This window comes from Triturus cristatus, chromosome 10 (assembly GCF_964204655.1).
Source record: "Triturus cristatus chromosome 10, aTriCri1.1, whole genome shotgun sequence".
Lineage (NCBI taxonomy): Eukaryota > Metazoa > Chordata > Amphibia > Caudata > Salamandridae > Triturus > Triturus cristatus.
This window is the reverse complement of record NC_140593.1, coordinates 1022569821-1022588836: the sequence shown is the minus strand read 5'-3', so window position 1 is coordinate 1022588836 and position 19016 is coordinate 1022569821. Positions and strand designations below refer to the sequence as shown.

At 47.3% G+C, this 19016-nt stretch overlaps 1 protein-coding gene across 1 annotated transcript in view; it reads left to right on the top strand.

Annotated features, from left to right (window-relative positions):
- The window catches only part of OTOA (otoancorin), a 222115-nt gene that overhangs the window by 30928 nt on the left and 172171 nt on the right, over nucleotides 1–19016 (top strand). Inside the window, exons 6-9 of the mRNA XM_085631332.1 lie at nucleotides 5260–5399; nucleotides 7760–7883; nucleotides 14230–14445; nucleotides 16448–16615. Coding sequence (XP_085487458.1) covers nucleotides 5260–5399; nucleotides 7760–7883; nucleotides 14230–14445; nucleotides 16448–16615 — 648 coding nt within the window. The remainder of the gene's footprint in view (nucleotides 1–5259; nucleotides 5400–7759; nucleotides 7884–14229; nucleotides 14446–16447; nucleotides 16616–19016) is intronic.

Here is a 19016-nt window from a genome sequence, read left to right as displayed (position 1 = left end):
TGCAACCAGGAGTCCGACCCGTCGGCAGATGGAGCACTGGGCCTGAGCGCCTGCCTTCGCGGCAGCAGTAGAGGAAGTTAAGGCAGAGTGAGCCGCCTGCACCGGCAGCCAGTATTCCCCACTCCCCCCACCAGAAGGAAGGAGGTGGACATCGCCGGCTCCTCTCCCGCATTAAGACACTGTGAGGGGAGCGGCTGAGGCCCACCCAGCGGCAGTGCGTGGAGGCCGACCCATAGAGACCCGCGGACGAGAGTGGCCGGGCGATCACAACACACAGGTGGGACCGCACTGTGATATTCTGCGGGGAAGACCCTCCGCCACGAGGCAAGCTGAACAGAGGGGGGCACATCACAGCAAAGAGACCCACGTGGCAGTGGAGGCTGCTGCCTACGTGAGGCTGCCACATTATCATCCAACTTCAGGAAGCAATAAGGAGGCTGTCCCTCTACCCCCTGAAGGAAAGAGGCAGACATCGCCGGCTCCTCTCCCTCAATAAGACCTGAGAGGAGACACAGGCGGAGGAGTGGCTGCGGCCCACTTGGCTGAGGTACGAAGAGACCCACCCAGAGACTCACGGATGAGAGAGGCCACGCGGTCGCAACACGCGGGTGGGACCGGGCTGCAATACACTGTGGGGAAGCAAAGTGACCTCCACTAGACCCAGACCCTCCATTATGGGACAAGTTGAGTAGACGGGGGCAGGCCACAGAGAAGAGGCTGGGCATCTGGCCCGAGGTATCCCATATCTATAGAGCGTTAGGAGAGGACCTTGCCGCAGACCCGCTACCAGTGCAGGCCAGATGAGGCGGACTACTAGGAGAGCCCTTGACAGATTCAGAGTGGGGAAAGGTACATGTAGAGGTCAAACACATGCGTTCAAATGTGCGATTTAAGCTTATTCAATTTAATATTGTGCATCAAATTTACTTGACTCCACATAGACTACATAGAATTTATCCGGACCGTTCCTCTCACTGCCCCAAATGTGGTTCTAATGACGCTCTGTTCTAACATATGACCTGGGATTGCCCGAAATTGAAACTCTTTTGGGAGGCGGTATTAGCAGGTAACGGGGTGGTCGATTCCACACTCCATTAGGCAGGTTCTTTTGGGACTTATCCCAAGGACCAAGGGCAAGATGCTCACAAGAAGGCTTCTGCAGGTGGGACTGGTGCTGGCCAAAAGATGGATTGCAATTAGCTGGATGATAGCGCTGTAGCCCACGATGACAAACTGGACCAAAGACTTGGAGGTATGGGCCACAGCGGAACTAATCAGCATGAGCGGAGTCCATAGGGACGACAAATTAGAGGACGACGTGAGGGTGTGGCAGGCCATGACTTCAGAGGTCCCTCTAGAGGTGGAGGAGGAGAGTCCCCTTACACACGCCACTGGGGGAACGCAGTCGGTTGGACATGGGTCGGAGTAGAGATCATGACCGGAGACTAATCCTGATTAGTAGACCAACTGGTGAGGCCCGGAGACTGGTGCTAAATATTCCGTGGTATATGATGCCGGGAGGTGTATCCCAAGATGACCCGGGGAGGTGGGGTGTTTACAGTTGAATAATCTAGATTTGTTCGTGGACACTGTTTTTCTAGATTCAATTGTGGTATGAAGTGGATAGCACTGAATATTAGGTGTAATTCTGTCCTTAACAGCGGGAACTGTACTGTTGTTTTAATTTGTGTATTGGGACAGATCGAATGCATATGATTTGTAATTGCTACCACTACAATATTAAGATGTTATGTGGATGAAAACTCAATAAACATATATACAAAAAAAAAGAAATCCGTCCCAAGGCTGGTAGGTGAGGACCCGACTGAAAATTGACAAATTGTGAGAGGGCAAAAAGGGTCGCTGGAATACGGTACCATAGAGAAACACCTGACAAGGAGCTCTGAATGAGATAGGAGGTGAGGACATTGATGCACACCAGAGGCTTGACTGGAAGAGCTAGACTCATACTAGCCCAGATCAAGTGGACACAAAGGATAGGGGGAGAAGAGGTACCCTAGAGGCCAGACTGAGCAAGGGGCCCTCACCTAAGGGGGGAAAACATGCGGGCAATAACCAGAAAATCATCCCAAGAAAGCCCAGAATCCACGACTGAACAAGCGCACGATCAGCGAACAGCTAACCAACGTAAAGAGACCCACACTAAGATAGATATGACCCCTGCCCTACAGTAGGCATATAGAGACAACTACAAACACACAGGATCTACACCTGAGCCCCTGTGTATACCCGAAGGACAATATCATATCCCCTGGGGAAGAGCAGTGACCAGAGCCAGAGGGGAGAAGGCCCCAACAGGTAGACACAGCCACTGGCCGGACCAGCTCATGATTCATATTAAAAAGACACGAAATGGTGAACCCAGAGAACCAGAAACCTCCTAGGAATAAACAGAGAGGAAAGAGACGCTACTAGTGGTTGGAGAAAGAAGGGGTACTCAAGAGTAGTAGAACACTCCTAGAACACATTAGGGAAAACCCCATTGTGTATATCCTATGCATTCAACAGTGGGAGGAGACAAAGAACCTAAACCTCCCAGACAGGGAAAAATGCGTGCTACAGAATGCAGCACGCATTGAAAGAGGAAAAAACATTTCTCCTCGTTGCGCCTCCCTAAGCTTCCCCTGGAGAGGTGTAGCATTCACACATATTTCCAGATTTACGATTCCTCGTAAATCTGGAAATGTGTCTGGTTCCATGGATGTTGCGTAGGAACACCCACAGCAACACCCATGAAACGCCCCTTTCAGGCAAAGTGCTACATGTAAAGGGGCCATATTTACAAGGACAGGAAAGGTCACACAGGGTGGTTTTTAATGTCCTTGTAAATATGGAGCAGGAAATTACGCCACCAGTACGCCACAAAAAGTAACGTACTGGTGCTGCAGGGGGCTTGTAAATCTGCCCCCTAGGTTTCAGAACTGTCTAGGTATGGTAGGTTTTTTCAGGTGGCTGCCTGCGCAAACCCAAACAGTGCAGCCGTTCACCATTGCAAGTGGGATGATATTGGGAGTTAGCCAAACTCTCCTGGCCCATATGTAAAAACAACACCTCAATGAATCAAGTGTCTTCTTGCTTGACATTGGGATGGGATGCTTTAGTCCGCAAGGGAGAAGAAAGACTGTTGAGGTTTTAAGGGTGAAGGAGGGGCCTGATGTCAGGCTGGGAAAGACACACACCATTATTTTATAAAAAATATATATTGCTGCCATACAGTGAACTCCTAGGAGTAGATATGGGGTAAATACCCATTTACTTGGACTGGGGGCATAGCCATGCCCATGATGGGCAGCCCCCACCTCTACATTTAAAAAACAAGATCCCTGTTTCTAGTGGACTTCTGTCCCCAAAGGGGGCAGATCGGGGTTAATTACCCCAATCTGTCCCCTGGGGGGCAGGAAGACTGTTTCCCCATTTTTATGGGGGTACGGGCATGGCCTTGCTCATGCTGGGCAGTCGTCACCCCTAAAATAAAAAAAAGGGTAATCCCTGGTGTCTAGTGGGCTTTTTTAACCCATCCCGAGGGGTACAGATTGAGGTACTTGCCCCCATCTGCCCCCCAGAGGATGCAGAAAGACGGTTTCCCTGTTTTCATGTGGTGGGGCATGGGTATGATCATGCTGGGCAGCCCCCACACCTACTGTAAAAAAAGTAATCCCTGGTGTCTAGCGGGCTTTTTGCAGCCCCAGGCGGCAGGTGGGGGTAATTGACCCAGATGCCCTCGGGGGGGGGGTAGAAAGACTATTTACCCATGTTCTATGGGGTGAGGGTATTACCATGACCATGCTGAGCAGCTCCCACCCTACAAATAGCCTAGCAGGCTTTCTGACTCCCCCCCACCCAGGCAGTACGGGAGAGCACAATCCCTTGCCCAAGGGCCGCTCCCCATCTCCCTAGTGTCTAGTGGGCAGATCCTTGCTTGTGAATCGCTCTCAAGCAGCAATCCCCAAGCAGGGATCCAATGGAGAATGGTACCATTGGAAACTGGAGATTCTCACCTTTCCCCTTTCCAATGACACCTCCAACATCTAAATTGGTGCTCGGGGGGGGGGGGGGGGGGACTAAGATATGCTCCCGAGCACCTGATGCAGTGAAAATGAAATGAGCTGATTCGCTCATTTCACTTTCACTTTCAATTTATTGTCGTCAGCACACCATACACCCGAATCGTCATTACATTGAAAAATAAAATGCTTTTGGCTGTTGGGTAAGCTCTTCCCCAGCTCCTGAGGCTAAAATAAAACAAGCATTAGAAATGCAAGAGGCCTCGCATTTTTTTGAGTTAGAGCTATTGGCATAGCTCAACAGCTACCGGGCAAAAATTGCCACTTTGCAGGTGCCAAACAGAGCATTGCTCCGTGAAACGGCCTGAAAACCTAAAACGATGTTGATACCCTACAAAAGAAAAAGGCAGATCGGGATGACCAGGAAGAACCGCAGACGTATTGGGATGGCCAACGGAAGCAAACAATGAGTGAAATCGACTGGGCATGACCCAAGCTTGTAAAGGCGGAAGAATCAGACCCAATGCACCAAAAAAAAACACAGTATTTCTAAATGGCACAACAACGAACAAATGGCAATTCATGGGCATGCCAAAAGCCGATAGGAGAGATAACAGCAGGTCTTGCAGACAGCGCATGCGCGCTGCCTAGACTCGACCTAAAAAAGGAAATCCCTCTGGTGTGAACACCAGAAGCATTTCCTGCCTTAGGTGTGAGGACGGCTTGGAGCCGTCTTCGGCACACGAGCACTGGTGTGGACGATGGCATGGAGCCTTCCTCTTCACTGAACTAGTTAAATCATCTAAACATAGAATGAAAAAAGATTTCATATAAGGGCCATCTAGTGAATAATGTCACAGCAGGTTTTACAGCACAACCACATATCATAAAACAAATAGACATTTCAGCACATAAATTGTTGGTGATTGTTAATGTAAGATTGGGTAAGAGAACACACTTTTTTCTTTTCACTGGATGGCTCCTATAAAGCTCTGTCACTTGCTTAATCAGTTCTTTTGCTGTATCCTAGGACTAGGAAGAGTGGGAGTTTTGGTCAATTTGACCAGTGGTGCATGGTTCCTACTGACCACAGTTTCATCATATGACTTATTGGTGACACAACAAAAATCATAATTTTTAAATTAATGCAAAACCTAATGGCATGATGATAAGCCTTGCTGGATTAAAGCTTTGAAGTTATTGGCTGATGCATGTGTGTGTCTCTCCATTATAGATCCGACTATTTATCAGCTATGACAATGCAACCAAGCAACTGGACACCGTATATGACATAACACCAAAACATGCTGAAGCTTTTCTCGAAAGAATTGATTCATCTGGATTTGATATGAGGAATATAACCACTCTCTACAGGTAGGTATGCATCATTTCTCATCACAATCCAAGAGTCTGATACCTTCCACCCAACAAACATTGAAACTGATTTCCATTGAGGCAAAATCTCAGCACATCAGCAGGGCAGCCCACGGCATTGGATGTGCTGTTGTGAAATTATAGTGTGGGCCTGTTTTTAGTCTTTGGGTGAGTCCATACATAGCTGATATCAGTACTCACTCCCTGGAAGACGTGAAGCGCCGTGGCCAGGGCGACCAACGCCGGAATCTGGGAATCACGGTTCGAACCCCGGCGGCAGATTAGCCCAGCACCATGTGACTGTGGGCAATAGCTTGCTTAATCTTCCTGACGGCCCCCAGCGCCTAGAGACCCTTACGGGTGATTGTTCGCGCTTTACAAATGTGGATTATTATTATTATTATTATGATGTGGCTTGGTCCTTTGCTCAGTGGGAAGGTATGGTGTCCATTTTTTTAATAGTAAATAACATGTTCAAAGATTTGCTTGCCATAGTGTTTGTATTGGGCAGAAGTCTACTTGGCCGCATAGGTCACCTTCCAGGGATTGAACCATTCGATTCCAGCATGACAGATCTTTCGAAGTGTCAGAGGTTACTGTTGTGTAACCTTTGAGACTGCCCAGCCAACACTCCCATGCTGGAAGCAAGTGAATATATTAGTATTTTAAAAGAGTGCAGCAACATATTGTTGGTAATGTATTGGCAGGGGACAAATGCAAACAGAACTGATGACAAGACTATTCTCATACTGAGCCTTATTTCTTACTGGGACCTTTTGCTAGCACACGAGGATCTTAAGACCCCTCTGTGTACAATTCCAGGAAGAAAATCATTGGCTTTGCTTTTTTGTTGTTGTTATCCTCTGTGTCCATACATTTGGGAGCAGATGCTCTTCTGTGAAAAAACAATTCTCTGCTTTTTCCCTGATAAAGTGATTAATTGCCCTGACAAGTGTTTAAGGCCCAGGGCTACATCTAACTTCAACAAACTGTGCTGTGTGTCTTTGACCCCATTCCAGCATCTCCAGAAGACTGTGTTTTAAACATTCTTTAGACGTCCATAGAGTGTTGTTCATTTACATTGCTCATTCTTCAGCTTTTACAAAACTGAAATCCTGGTTGTATCTTTGGTAGGGCTGAATAAATGAAGGGTGGAACAATCCTGGGCAAAGAAAAAATGTGTTGGATGGGCAAAAATCTCCAAATCGTCTTAATGGGCGACTCGCTGCACTTTTGTACAGCATTAGATTGTCTTTGGGAGGCATGCATCTAATCTACATTTGGGGAAAGTGTGATAAAGTTTGTGAAACACAAACTTTAATGGTGAAAATAAGTCTCAAGGAGGCTGTAGTGATGGTCGCCTCATGTACTTTTAATGTCTGCTGCTTTTTATTGCTTAGCTCTTCCTCATAGGTAAGAACTGTGATGAGGAAGTTTGATCATCTGGTAATGGCCTGATTGCTCATCAGTAATCTTCATTACTTCAAATTCATGGCTTCCTGATCATGCTCCATCAGTTCTCCTCTCAACTCCTACAGCTGCCCCCAAAGACCATAACTGATGTTCTTACTGCTTGGTGCAAACAATGAATGCATCATCAGAGGCATGGATATTTACAGAGGGGAAACCGTGCCCACTTGCAATCTATATTTTAAGAAAGAAAACAGAGTAATTGTAGCATGGACCGGGCAGGGTTTCAAAAATCACAGAGAGCAATTGAATTGTCTGTCTCTTGAGTGAGGAGTCGCCTCATAGCTCATGACTGTGATGAGGAAGGTGATCAAGTTAGCAATTGTAGCAGACTAGATGACAGGATGAGAGGGCAGAACAGTGTATGAAAGTGGAATAAGAGCAGAAAGTGAGGTATGGGGATATGTTGTGTCCCACCACACAGCAGTAAAACCCTTTAACTGACCAGAATACTCATGGAAATGTTCTCTAAAAGAACAGTAATGACCTATATGTATGTCAGGGTAGCCAAGATACCTGCCATGGAAAACATAACAAGATAGTCCTGAGAAAACCGCCCTCTGCTGAGGAGATGGGACTACCAGAGGTGGAATTGGGGGTCATTCAGTTGTCCATCATTTGAAGAGGTGTGGCATGCTAACTCTGACTGCTCTACATCAACACCATTAAAACATTATCATTGGAGCTGCCTGACTGATTTGGATTGAAGTTTTAAGTCTTTGATGAAGAGTGCCCACAAAACAGAGATGTACACTGCCAGACACAGGAATGATCCATGGAGCAGGTTGCCCGAATGCATAATAGAACACAAATATGCTTATAATGTGTGAATTTATTGCACTCTTCATTGCCACTCTTTGCTAATAATTATTTTTCTTTCTGCATCTCAGGCTCGGCCTATTGGTTTGCTTTTATGACATCTTTCAACTCATGGATGCGAGTTTGGCACAAGTTTTGCTGCATCAGATGATCAAATGTAACCAACTGAGAGGCTTCCATGCTGAAGTCCAGAAGGTACACGCCAAAGATGTTCACGCTCTTACCATGCTTTGGCTTTTACGTTCCAAATATTTTTTACCCTTGTGTAAAAATGTGTCTGAAAAATATGGATACTATTGGGCTCAATCCACAACCCTGTTTTGGCCTTAAGCATATGTTTACAATTGGAGTTGGCTTCATTTATGCCTGCTAGGCATAAATTTGCAGAGAGCATTGTATCTTCTAGGTAACTTCACTGTGTTGTAACAGAAAAAAAAACTTGAGAAACATGTAGGTTCTATCAGCAAGGAATCTAATGTTGATCCAAATGCTTCTAAATCTAGCATTCTTCATTCACTCCAGGGGCTATTTTAAGGTAATTGAAGGACCGTATAAATTGAAGGCAAGATATCTCTACAGGGAAGAGTCGAGAGTTGAGGCTATTCCAAGTTTTCAAAACCAGAGTCAAAAAAGGATCTTCCAACATACATTAGTGTCTTAGCAACATTGTTGTAGCTGATAAAACAATGGCGTTTCTGACGGGAGAATAGTGGCTAGCCAATTTTTGAAGATAACCTGGGCCTGTGCTCTGATATAATCTGTACAAGGTAAACATCATTTAACCCGCATGCAAAACAACGCATGCCATTACAACATGGTCATTACAACGAACGCCTTGTTACATTTCATGCCATTACAATGCAAGCCGTTACACAGACTGGAGTTGGAATAGTAAATTATACTATTCCAACATCCAGCGCCCCCCCTACAGCAAGTCATTGTAATGGCTTGCGTTGTAATGGTATGCGATGTAACAACGAGGTTGTTGTAATGACCGCGTTGTAATGGCATGCGTTCTAAAAGCATGCATTATAACGTGGGCTATTACAATATACAGAACTTGTTCCTGAATTCAACATCGGGAGCAGCAACGTCCAGGAGACTCACCACAAGCATGGGGTGTCAGGGCAGGCTCCGAGCAATTAGGGGAACCCAAAAGAAACAAGTGTGACCCTCAAATGGACCCACAGGCTGGAGGCACTGGAGTCGCGAGAGGACCTCGAGCAGCTCACCAAAAGATGTAGGCCACGGTGCACACGATGCAATGTGGCTGAAGATTCTGGTCACTGGAGGTGCTTGAGGTTGGGACTACTTTGAGCCCGAAGATCTTCTTGGAAGGAAGCCAACAAGCCTTTGCAAATGCAAGCTGATGCTTTGCACAGGGGTTCAGTTAGTGAAACCCCCACGAAGGATACTGGCCTCAAACTTGGTGAAAGGGCAGGGCAGGCCTCAGGAGCTGTGGAAAACTACCACCTGTGTTTCAGAACCTTACAGAGTGCAGAGGTGCTCGGGATCAGCAGACTGGTCGACTTAGTTGCGGTGCCTGCGAATTCAGGGGAATGACTCCTTCACTCCAAGGGAGATTCCTTTAAGTGTCTTTGATGCTTCACAGGCCTTGGAAGGTTCCTGTATGCACAGGCACAGACGATGCAGCAGACTGGAAAGGAGACAAAGTCAGGCCCAAACGTTAGTCCAGAGTGCCCAGACGGTAGAAGTGGTGTCTGATCTGAATTTTGACCCACGACTAATCTAGGACCTACACTCAGGTAAGCCCTTAAGTACCCCAGGGAGAGGGTTGGGAAGATTCAGGGGACCCTCCCAGGGGAGGGCCTGGACAGGGTGGCGGTTAAACCCATGTCCTTTGTCCAGTTTTGTGCCAGAGAGGGGGCCAACGGCTCACAGGACTGGTTTAAACTGGACTATGCATGGGGACACCAAATGTGCTCCTCATGAAGACTGAGTGGCCTTGGTAAGCGCACCCACCCTACCCCAATACACTAAATCCTGTCTGGGAGGTGTTCACACCTCCCTGTCACAGGATGCCTATTGTTCTGCCTTCCCCTGCTTGAGCCTGGCTCAGCAGCAGGAGGGCAGAATCATGTCTCTGGTTGGCAACAACCATTTTGTGCTGTCTGGGTCAAGAAGGCTGGTACGGGGAACACTGAGAGCGTAAGGGAGGGCTCTTCTAGTGCTTGGAATTATACCTTCAACACCGTTTACAGTGTGGGGGTATGATTCCAACATGTTTGATACCAAACATGATAGGAATCGTTGCAGCCGTTTTCGAGATGATCATTGCGTACTTAATCGGTGCCCCACTATATAGTATATGGCTGCTTCACTTACAACCTCTGTAGGGGTGTCCTACTTATGCAGGGGTACCCTCACACTTAGAACCAAGCACCCTGCCTTCAGGATTGATATGGCCTGCTATAAGGGTGACTTATAGATTTTAAGTGCAGTGGCCCTGGATATAGGTAACCTATATCTTTAGTAAGTGGTGCTAGCACCACACCTAGATCAGAGTGGATTCGTGCCTGGTAGGCACACCTCTTCTAACATCCGACGGCTGTTCCACGTGCAGGACCAGGTGCGGGAACGGTTCCCTCGGGCAGCGTGTCTGGTGCTGGACCTCGAAAAAGCGTTTGACACACTCTCCTGGGCCTACATCTTTCAGGTCCTGCAACACATGGGCTTAGGGCCCAAACTGCAGGCCTACACTCGGCTTAGCCACTCCTCGCCCAGTTCCAGAGTGCGTATCGGCCCCCTCATTTCGGACTCCTTCCCGATCCGGCGTGGTACCAGGCAGAGGTGTCCTCTCTCCCCCCTACTATTCGCGTTGGCGATGGAGCCGCTGGCGACCCTGTTGCGCGGGGCGGCCGAGGAGTGGGGCATCCCGATAGGCGATTCTACCCACGCAGTATCACTGTACGCTGATGACGTACTCATATATGTCTGGGACATTACGATCGACTTGACCCCTATATCAAGCATCCTGCATGATTTTGCGGAAGTGACGGGCCTTAGGGTGAATTGGGCCAAGTCCACTGTCTATCCCTTAACACAAGTCGTGCCCCAGGGTCCGATACGAATAGGAGACGTTGATATCTCGTGGAGTCCCCAAGCGGTTCGATATCTCGGCGTTAAGCTATATCATACGCCGCAAGATATCTATGAGGGGAATTACCGCACACTAATGGGCAGCATCCGATCCTTGGTCCATTTCTGGAAGGGTCTCCACTTGGCTGTCACGGGAAAGATAGCCGTCGCGAAGATGATCCTGGTCCCGCGCCTGCTTTACCTCTTCTCCAATCTTCCGGTGGTTCCCCCGCGATCCCTGTTCCGTGAGCTGGATACCCTGCTTGGGACCCTCGTTTGGGGCAACGGCCGCCGGCATATAGCCCTGGCAAAACTGCAATTACCCCTTGACCAGGGTGGGTTGGCGGCTCCCTCATTCGAGGCGTATTTCCTTGCCGCCCAATTACAGTGGGTGTCGCGTTGGACGGCAGGCCGGGCACAAGAGGAGCTGATCACTGAGACGGGGTGGATTCAAACCCCCAATGTCCATCGCATTCTGCTGCCGGGTGCAGCACCGCCGCTATCCCGGCCCCTTCAGGTCATGACGGCGCTCCTGCTTGGCGCGTGTTCACCGACTTAGTCGGGATACTCCCCTGTACTCTCCGCTGCTACCGTTGGTGGGGCTCCCTAGGGGTCGGGCGTACTACACAGAGCAAATGATGCAGGTGTGGACGGATCATGCTGTGACGGAGGTGGGGATGCTGTTCTCCGGGGAGAGCTTGCAGACCTTCGATGCGCTGGTCGGGGACTTCGAGCTTCCCGGGGGGCAGTTCCTCCTACGGCATAGGCAACTTCTCACGGACTGCCGCAGGCAGTGGCGTGGGATCGATACGGAGCCCCCCACGCACCCGGTCATCCATGCGATACTGCAGATGGGGTCAGGTCGCCATCTTGTCACTTGGATCTACAAAGCGGTACGGACCCTGCGGAGTCCTACGTTGGCGCCCCTTAGAAAATACTGGGAAGATGACTTCCAAAGGCCTCTACATGACAGAGAGTGGACCAGGGCTCTGGAATACACAAAAAAGTGTCCCGCAAATATCGGTTTAAGAACATACAGTTGCATATACTACACAGGGCGTATCTCACCCCCGAAAAGCTGCAGAAATATTTCCCTGACGGTGTGTTCGGTTGCCCCAGATGCCTGGAGCCTGCTGCCTCGTTTAAGCACATGTTTTGGGATTGTCCGACACTCTACAGTTACTGGCACACAATTCACACTGCCCTTAAAACGGTTACGGGGTTCCAGGACCTGGACACATGGGAGGCGTGTGCACTGGGTATTCATGGGCGACGTAAACATCAGAAGGTGGAGAGGAGGTTTGCTTTCCTGGTGTTGCTCCTAGCCAAACGATGCATTGCTATGCATTGGAAGACGCCGGGGGGGCCCCCTCTAGCGGCATGGGTGGGAGCGGTCAAGAAGTGGGGCAAGGCGGAGGAAACCACACTCAGAACGGAGGAGGCCCGGGGGATGCGCAAACACCCGATCTCCATGCCCTGGGCCATGTTAATGCACGCTTTCGCGCAGGAAACAGCGGCTTTGGCGAGCTCAAGACTGATTGACCCCCCGGGGGCGCCCGCGACTCCGGAGCCCACCCCGGGAAATGCGCAGGCAGTCCAAGCACCCGGTGACTCGCATAGGAAGACACCACAGGTCCCACCGCCAGGTCCCTCATAGGCTATGATCGGTGCTCCCGCCTCCCTTGCCCCCCTTCCCTCCTCCGCATGCGTGACCGCCCCGACTTTCTCCCACACGATGGTCCAGCTCTCAAGCGCATAGCTACAAGTTTTCCTGATAGGTGACATAGTGCACCCCCTATTCCCTAGTTCTCTGTCCCCAGTTAGTTAACGGTTAGCTAATGGCTGCAACCCTATAACCTCTGCAACACCCCTTACAGGGGTTCACTCACATTGCACGGCACCCATGCGGCGAGGGGATCACTGCGCGCTCCAGTAGGGCATACCCAGAGGCTGGTCCCGGACACATACCTGCAGCCCCACTCAGGGTAGAGGCGAGTGGCCTGAGGGCCCACGAGACTGAGAGACCGAAAGGGCTGTGACTGGGCGCTCCTGATATGTAAGCCTCTATGATAATGGCGATATCGCCTGAGCCTGCGTGTATTATTGTTTATAAATGCCAATAAAAATGTTTTACAAAAAAAGTGGTGCTAGCACCAGCTTACACAGGCTGCAATGGCAGGCCTGTAGTTCCATTTTTAATGGTCTTCCATGGGTGGTATAATGCATGCTTCAGCCCATGGGGGGCCTCTGGGGTACCTATGCCCTGGATACCATATATTAGGGACTGATTCTGGGATGTACCTAAGTACTGAACATAAAAATTTAAGGGAGAAAGCAGATAGATTGGGGTCCTGATTAGCAGGATCCCAGTCAGACTAGTCAAATACAGCTTAGTACCAGGCAAAATATGGGTGCACCCATAGAAGCAGATCTTACTATCCTGCAATAAAATAACAAATCTGAGTCATATTGAGGGGTTAAAATTAAAAAACGAATGCACTTCATTCTTCTACACTTATTGCCCTCTAGAATTGCAGATGTTTCCACCTCAAACCAATTATTGCAAAACAGTATAGATGCAGTGACCTACTCATTTGTATCTTATATTAAACTCACTTTTCATATCTATTAACCCCTTGTTAAATAAGGAAAAAGCCCAGGTGAATCCTTAATTCTGTGTCTGTGTACAAGTAAGATGTTACCAAAAAAAGCTTTCACACACTGTAATTTTTCCCGAATAAGAATCACAGTCTATTGCCTTTTTAATAGCCGGGGGAATGTCTTGGCACTTTCTTCATCCATCTAAATCTTGAGTATCTAGCATAAGAAAAAAACTGAGATGATCTGAAAAAGCAAGAAAATTAGGACCTAGAAAAGCTAAAATAAAATGGCATATGAGCAGGAAACGGTGCAAAGGAAAAGAGTACAATTTAATGAAAATAAAAAAATTACCATCTTTATGCCTTTAGCGTGAGGAATATTGGACAATCACTATAGCGGGACTGCAGAAGTACTATTGGAAGCTACTGCTTGGTGTGAGTACCGTAGCAGTATTGGGTGCAGAGACAGTCAACATCATACATTTTTTACCCTCTCCGGGCTTGTTGACCTGAGCTGCTAGCAGGTGCACATAGTATTGTAATGAGCAGGGCCAAAGTTTGATGGCTATCTACAAGGTCAGTATGGCTACAACCACACAAATGTGTAAAACTTCTCTCTCTCTCTCTCTCTCTCTCTCTCTCTGTCTCATCCTACTTCCTTTTTCAGTTCTAATTTCCTGAGCTGTGCATTCAGTGATAGATTGCAAGAAATCCTATAACAGTAATCCCCAAAAGTATTCTAAAGAATGTGAGTGACTCTCCTATTATGATCATTTCAGTGATCCTTCCAATGAGAATCAGCAACATTTTTCCTAATCTGTTTCTCTCTGTTCTCATCCTAGGTCAAATCCTTACTTCTGGACATCGCCATGCTTAACCAGAATCTCAACGAGACTCTTGGGTCCCTCTCTGATGCCGTGGTTGGACTGACCTTGGGGCAGCTGGAGTCCTTGTTGCCGGAGTCTGTACAGAACTCTATTTTAACACTACAGCAAGTTTCGGGGTGGACAAAAAGCCAAATTATGATATTAGCTGTTAAATACCTCAATACTGAAAAGGTGAGATGATGTATGTTCTATTAATACAATTATTTTAATGGTGGATTCTTTCTTAAAGTAGCCCAAGGTCAAGTTTGCAAAAAGGGTCACTACTGACTCAGTCATACATTTCACGAAGGAGATTTTCAGTAAGGAGGGTTTCCCCGAAAGCATTCTCACCAACAATTGCATAAAATTCACCTCCCAGGAATTTACAAGTTTTCACAATGTGCACAGTATCAAACACACATTCACTGCTGGGTATGACCCACAGTCCAACGGTTCGGTTGAGAGGTTCAATCGGTATCTTAAGGATAGTATGCATATGAGCTTGCAAACAAGTCTCCTGTCCTAAATCTCATCAGAGAGAGGTTGTGGGTTTATCGACTCAATCCACATTTCACTACAGGAATCAGTTCTTGCCTTTCATTAAGAGGAAGGCTCCTTTCATCAGATGTATGCCAATGGTGGTTACCCAAAAACGGTGTCACCAAATAAGGTTTGAATAGTTGAATGAATTACAAGCATATCAGGGGAGATGTAGAAAGGAAACAGTCATTAGCTAAAAAAAAGTTATGATGTCATTCATAAGGTAAAACCATGTAATCCTTCTGTAGGGAATGTGTTCCACATAAGGTCACCAGCGAGAGTGGAAAAATGCAATCTAATTTTTTAAAGCAATGAAGGTGGTGAAACTGAACACAGGAAGTGTAATTACACAGGAGGAAAGATGTTGGGGTGTCAGGAGATTTGCAAATGTGTGAACGTTTGTGGGCTTCTCAATAATGTACATGATGCTGGAACTAATGATGAGTCTCTCTTCCAAGATTTAGACGAGCCTGAGTCTGCCACGCGTGTTACTAATCCTTCTAATGCCACTGGTCTAGATATGAGTTCACAGTCCCTTGAGATGGATATTAACGATGGTCGCCCCATTCCATCACGTACTGTGAAGGAGGATGAATCCATTGTGGATAAAGTAAAAACATCCACTAGGCCAAGGGCTCCTTCCTGGAGGAATGTTCAGGATTAATCTTGTTTTAATTGTTGTTGTTTCTTTTCTTCCCCAAATTTTTTAGGTGAAGGGTTGTGTCATATCCCATAAATGCCAAACATTGATCATACCATTAAACTATTGTATGCCATTCTAATGTGCGTTCTCCTGATGGCGACTGTCCACCCCACTGTGAGTGAATAATGGTATGAGCCATGGAACGTTGGAGGAAGGAAGTGACGGGTGGTTCTGAGGAGATTGATTCGGCGTATGACGGAGCAGAAATAAAAATAACTTGCTGTGCTTTCACTTCAGTTTCCTGTTTTGCTACAAGGGCGTATATACATAAAATATAGAGAGGTGTAAAGTGAATGTCACGGATTTTTTTCACCTCAGAGTTCTGTGTGACATCATAGACAACTCGAGCTTCGTTCTTGTTGTATATTTGATATCCATTAGAAACAGTGGGTGAAAAACGTCCCTGTTATTCTCTGTCACTCAGCTATAATTGTATATATCTTCTTGTTTCAGTTTTCCTCATACGTAGTATTGTTTCAGCAATTTTAAGTGCCTTGTTTGTAAAACGAAAATGTCAAAGATTGTCTTAGAAGCCTGTCAGCAGCAGTGTTGCTGAATCCCAAATCTGCTTCGTTTTAACTCCGCCTCATGCGTTGTTCTTTCACCTTCCTACACTCCCTATTTATTTTTTAGGTTCCATTTCATCCTTTCTTCCTCCCTTTGACACTACCTTACCAACATTATTTCCCCCCTCTTTCTCCCTTTCCCAATCTCTTGCTCTGTGTCAAAGTCTGTCGATGAAAAACCAGTGCCACTGCTCACCTCCGGCACAAATTAAGGAAGGTCAGTTTCGCTCCTCTAGATTCAGCACCTATTTGATAAACATAGTATCCAATAAAATGAGTATAAAATACAATAAAAGTTCAACTCACTATAAACCAAGGATGAACAAAGGCTCTGTTTGGGGTGTCTCACGGAATACACTGTAAACTTGTGTTTTTTCCCTGTAAGGTTTTATCATTTCATAATGTCAGCCAGATGGGGGAGCTGGTGTCTGGAATCGGCGCTCAATCATTCTACAACATGAGCTCCAAGGAACTGGTCCATGTGGTTAAAGGTGGACTGTCACAGTACGCTGCAGACCTGTCATGTGCCCAGCAGGAGGCGATCCTCTATAAGGTTTGGTATGGTAATACATTATTTTCTCCTCTATTTTCCTCAGAGCAAACGACGTTAGCAAAGAAAAGGAGGCCTTGTGGTATTAATTGCCGCATCTATCTTCATTTAATTTGCAGCCCGCTGTAATATGAAGAAGGAACATACTGTTATCAAGCACCTTTTAATGCTAAATATGTTCAGTTGCTTGCATCTCAGCAAGAAATATATTTTTGTCACTTTGAACTTTCAATTATGACCACGATTTTCTTTTAACAGATTCCACCGTTCTGTGTTCGTAGTAAAAACAAAACAAAAGCCCTCTGATGGATAAACATAATTATTACATATACATCCCACAGGCTGGGAGGGAAGAGACAGTGCGAACTCTCTCCTGTGCTCATCTGCAGGAGGAAAGGAAGAATCCTTATTCTCAAATATGTAATCTTAAATCCTGCATTACACATTTTGGAGAGAGAAATGTATAACAAAATCCACCTACCTAGCACAAATTCTTGTCAATTCTTCAATATTTAGTTCTGTTCTTCGGTTGTGTCAGTATAAAGAGGAGTTTGTCCAGTCTTTTTGTCTGTAAAATGGATCCTTTTTAGGTCACGCCTAGCACAGCGCCCATGCGCTACCTTGGAGAGGGCCTCTTGTAATCACTGCAGACATTCGCAAAGCTTTCTGAAAGCTCGTGCGTCTGCTTGTCAAATTCAATTGGCCTTTGCGTGTGGCTTTCAAAAATGAAAGCCCACAATTGGCCAAAGGCGGGTGCATGTCCCGCCTTCTCTCTAAATGTTAACTCCCCTGGCCTAGGGAGCTCGGGAGCGGGCAGCAGCACGGCCTGGTGCCAGCTGCATTCCTGACATTCTTTGTGTAATTAGCGCGGTCACTTTAACTTTCGCAGCCGTGTTTTTTTTTTTTGCTGAATCCCGCACGCGCGCAGGAGAGGTGTCGCAGTTCTTGGGGTTTTTCATGTTGTTGGGTGCTCAGTTCAAGAAGGTTAGTTTCCGAAGGGAAGTTCGACAGGCCGGGCAGCTAACCCGTCCCAGGGTCAAGTTGAAACACTTTGTGCGGGTGTGCTCTGTCACAGGCTCGTCGGGTTTACACATTTCAGGGGCCACACGGGCCAGGGGCAGTCTCAGTCGGCAGTCAGCGGGTGTTTAGTGACTTTGGGGGCGGGCATGCCCTACCTGCAGCCTGTACATGTTCACCAGCTTAATATACTAATTCAGTCATTAAGAGGCGACTGGCCAAGTTTATATTCAATTCTTGGGCTGTTGCCATGGTTACACACACCTGGGCTGGGTGCAGTCTACCTGCAACCCGGCCATGGTATGCCCTCCCGTGGCCCGGTGCCCTCTGCCTGCAGCCTGCTCCCCCTTACAAACTTGAGTGTCACGTGCTCTTGTGGCAGCTTGGTCATGTTTACACTCTTCTGGCCCGGGTGCAGTCTCGCGACAGTCTTGTCACGCATGCACACTTCAAGGCGGTGGTCGCTTAAGCTGCATTTTTAGGGTTATGTAGTTTAAGGGCCGTTTGCCCTGTACAGCCAGCGTGCTCATTTTTACACATGTTGGGGCCGGGTGCGCCTCTGCCTGTATTCCGGTCATTTGTACAAACCTCAGAATCGGGTAGCGCGCTGTATTCAGCGTGGCTATTGTTGCACAGTTCAGACTTATGTGCCCTCTGCTGGCAGCCTTGTCAGGTTACATGTTTGAGGCCACGGGGGCACCCTGCCGGGCCGTCATTTTATTCAATGCGTGTACCCCTTCTTCAGGTGTGCGCTACACACGTACGTGCTACAAACCCTTTCCCGTGGAATTTCTAGGTGGCCGGTGACGAATAGTTTCTGCAGGATCCTATTGACTGCAAATTAGGCTTGGATTAATCTGAATAATTACAATGTCTAGTTGATTACTGTAGTAAGCTGAAGCTGTTTTGGTTTATAATGGTGAGTTTTGCCTCTATTCGGTGTTTTTAAGCAGTAGAGTGTGCCCTGCTTTTTCCTCTTTGGCTTATATAGTCAAACCGTGTAAAAAATGCAGATTTTGAATCCAGTAGAATCCATTTGTAACTTGGCAAATGGATTTGCAAACGGATCCTACTTTTCAGCCCTTTCCGTTCTGTATTAAAAGTAAAACAGGTTCCACAGGAGCTAAAACGTAACCTTGAATTGTTGGGTTGCTAACACCCTCTCGAGCGCGCTCACGCATTGCACGTCTCCACTGCTGTGATGCGCAACAAGGAGGACATTGGTGAAGCCGCACCAACAAGTTATCAACGAGGAGCAGGGTTCGATGTAAACACCAACCCAAACAAACATTGGCATAGCCAATAGGTCTCACATTTGGGACCTTGTAAGTGTTTAGCCATGCAACAGTTGATGTTGTTGCACCAAGGATATTGTGCTGGATAACTA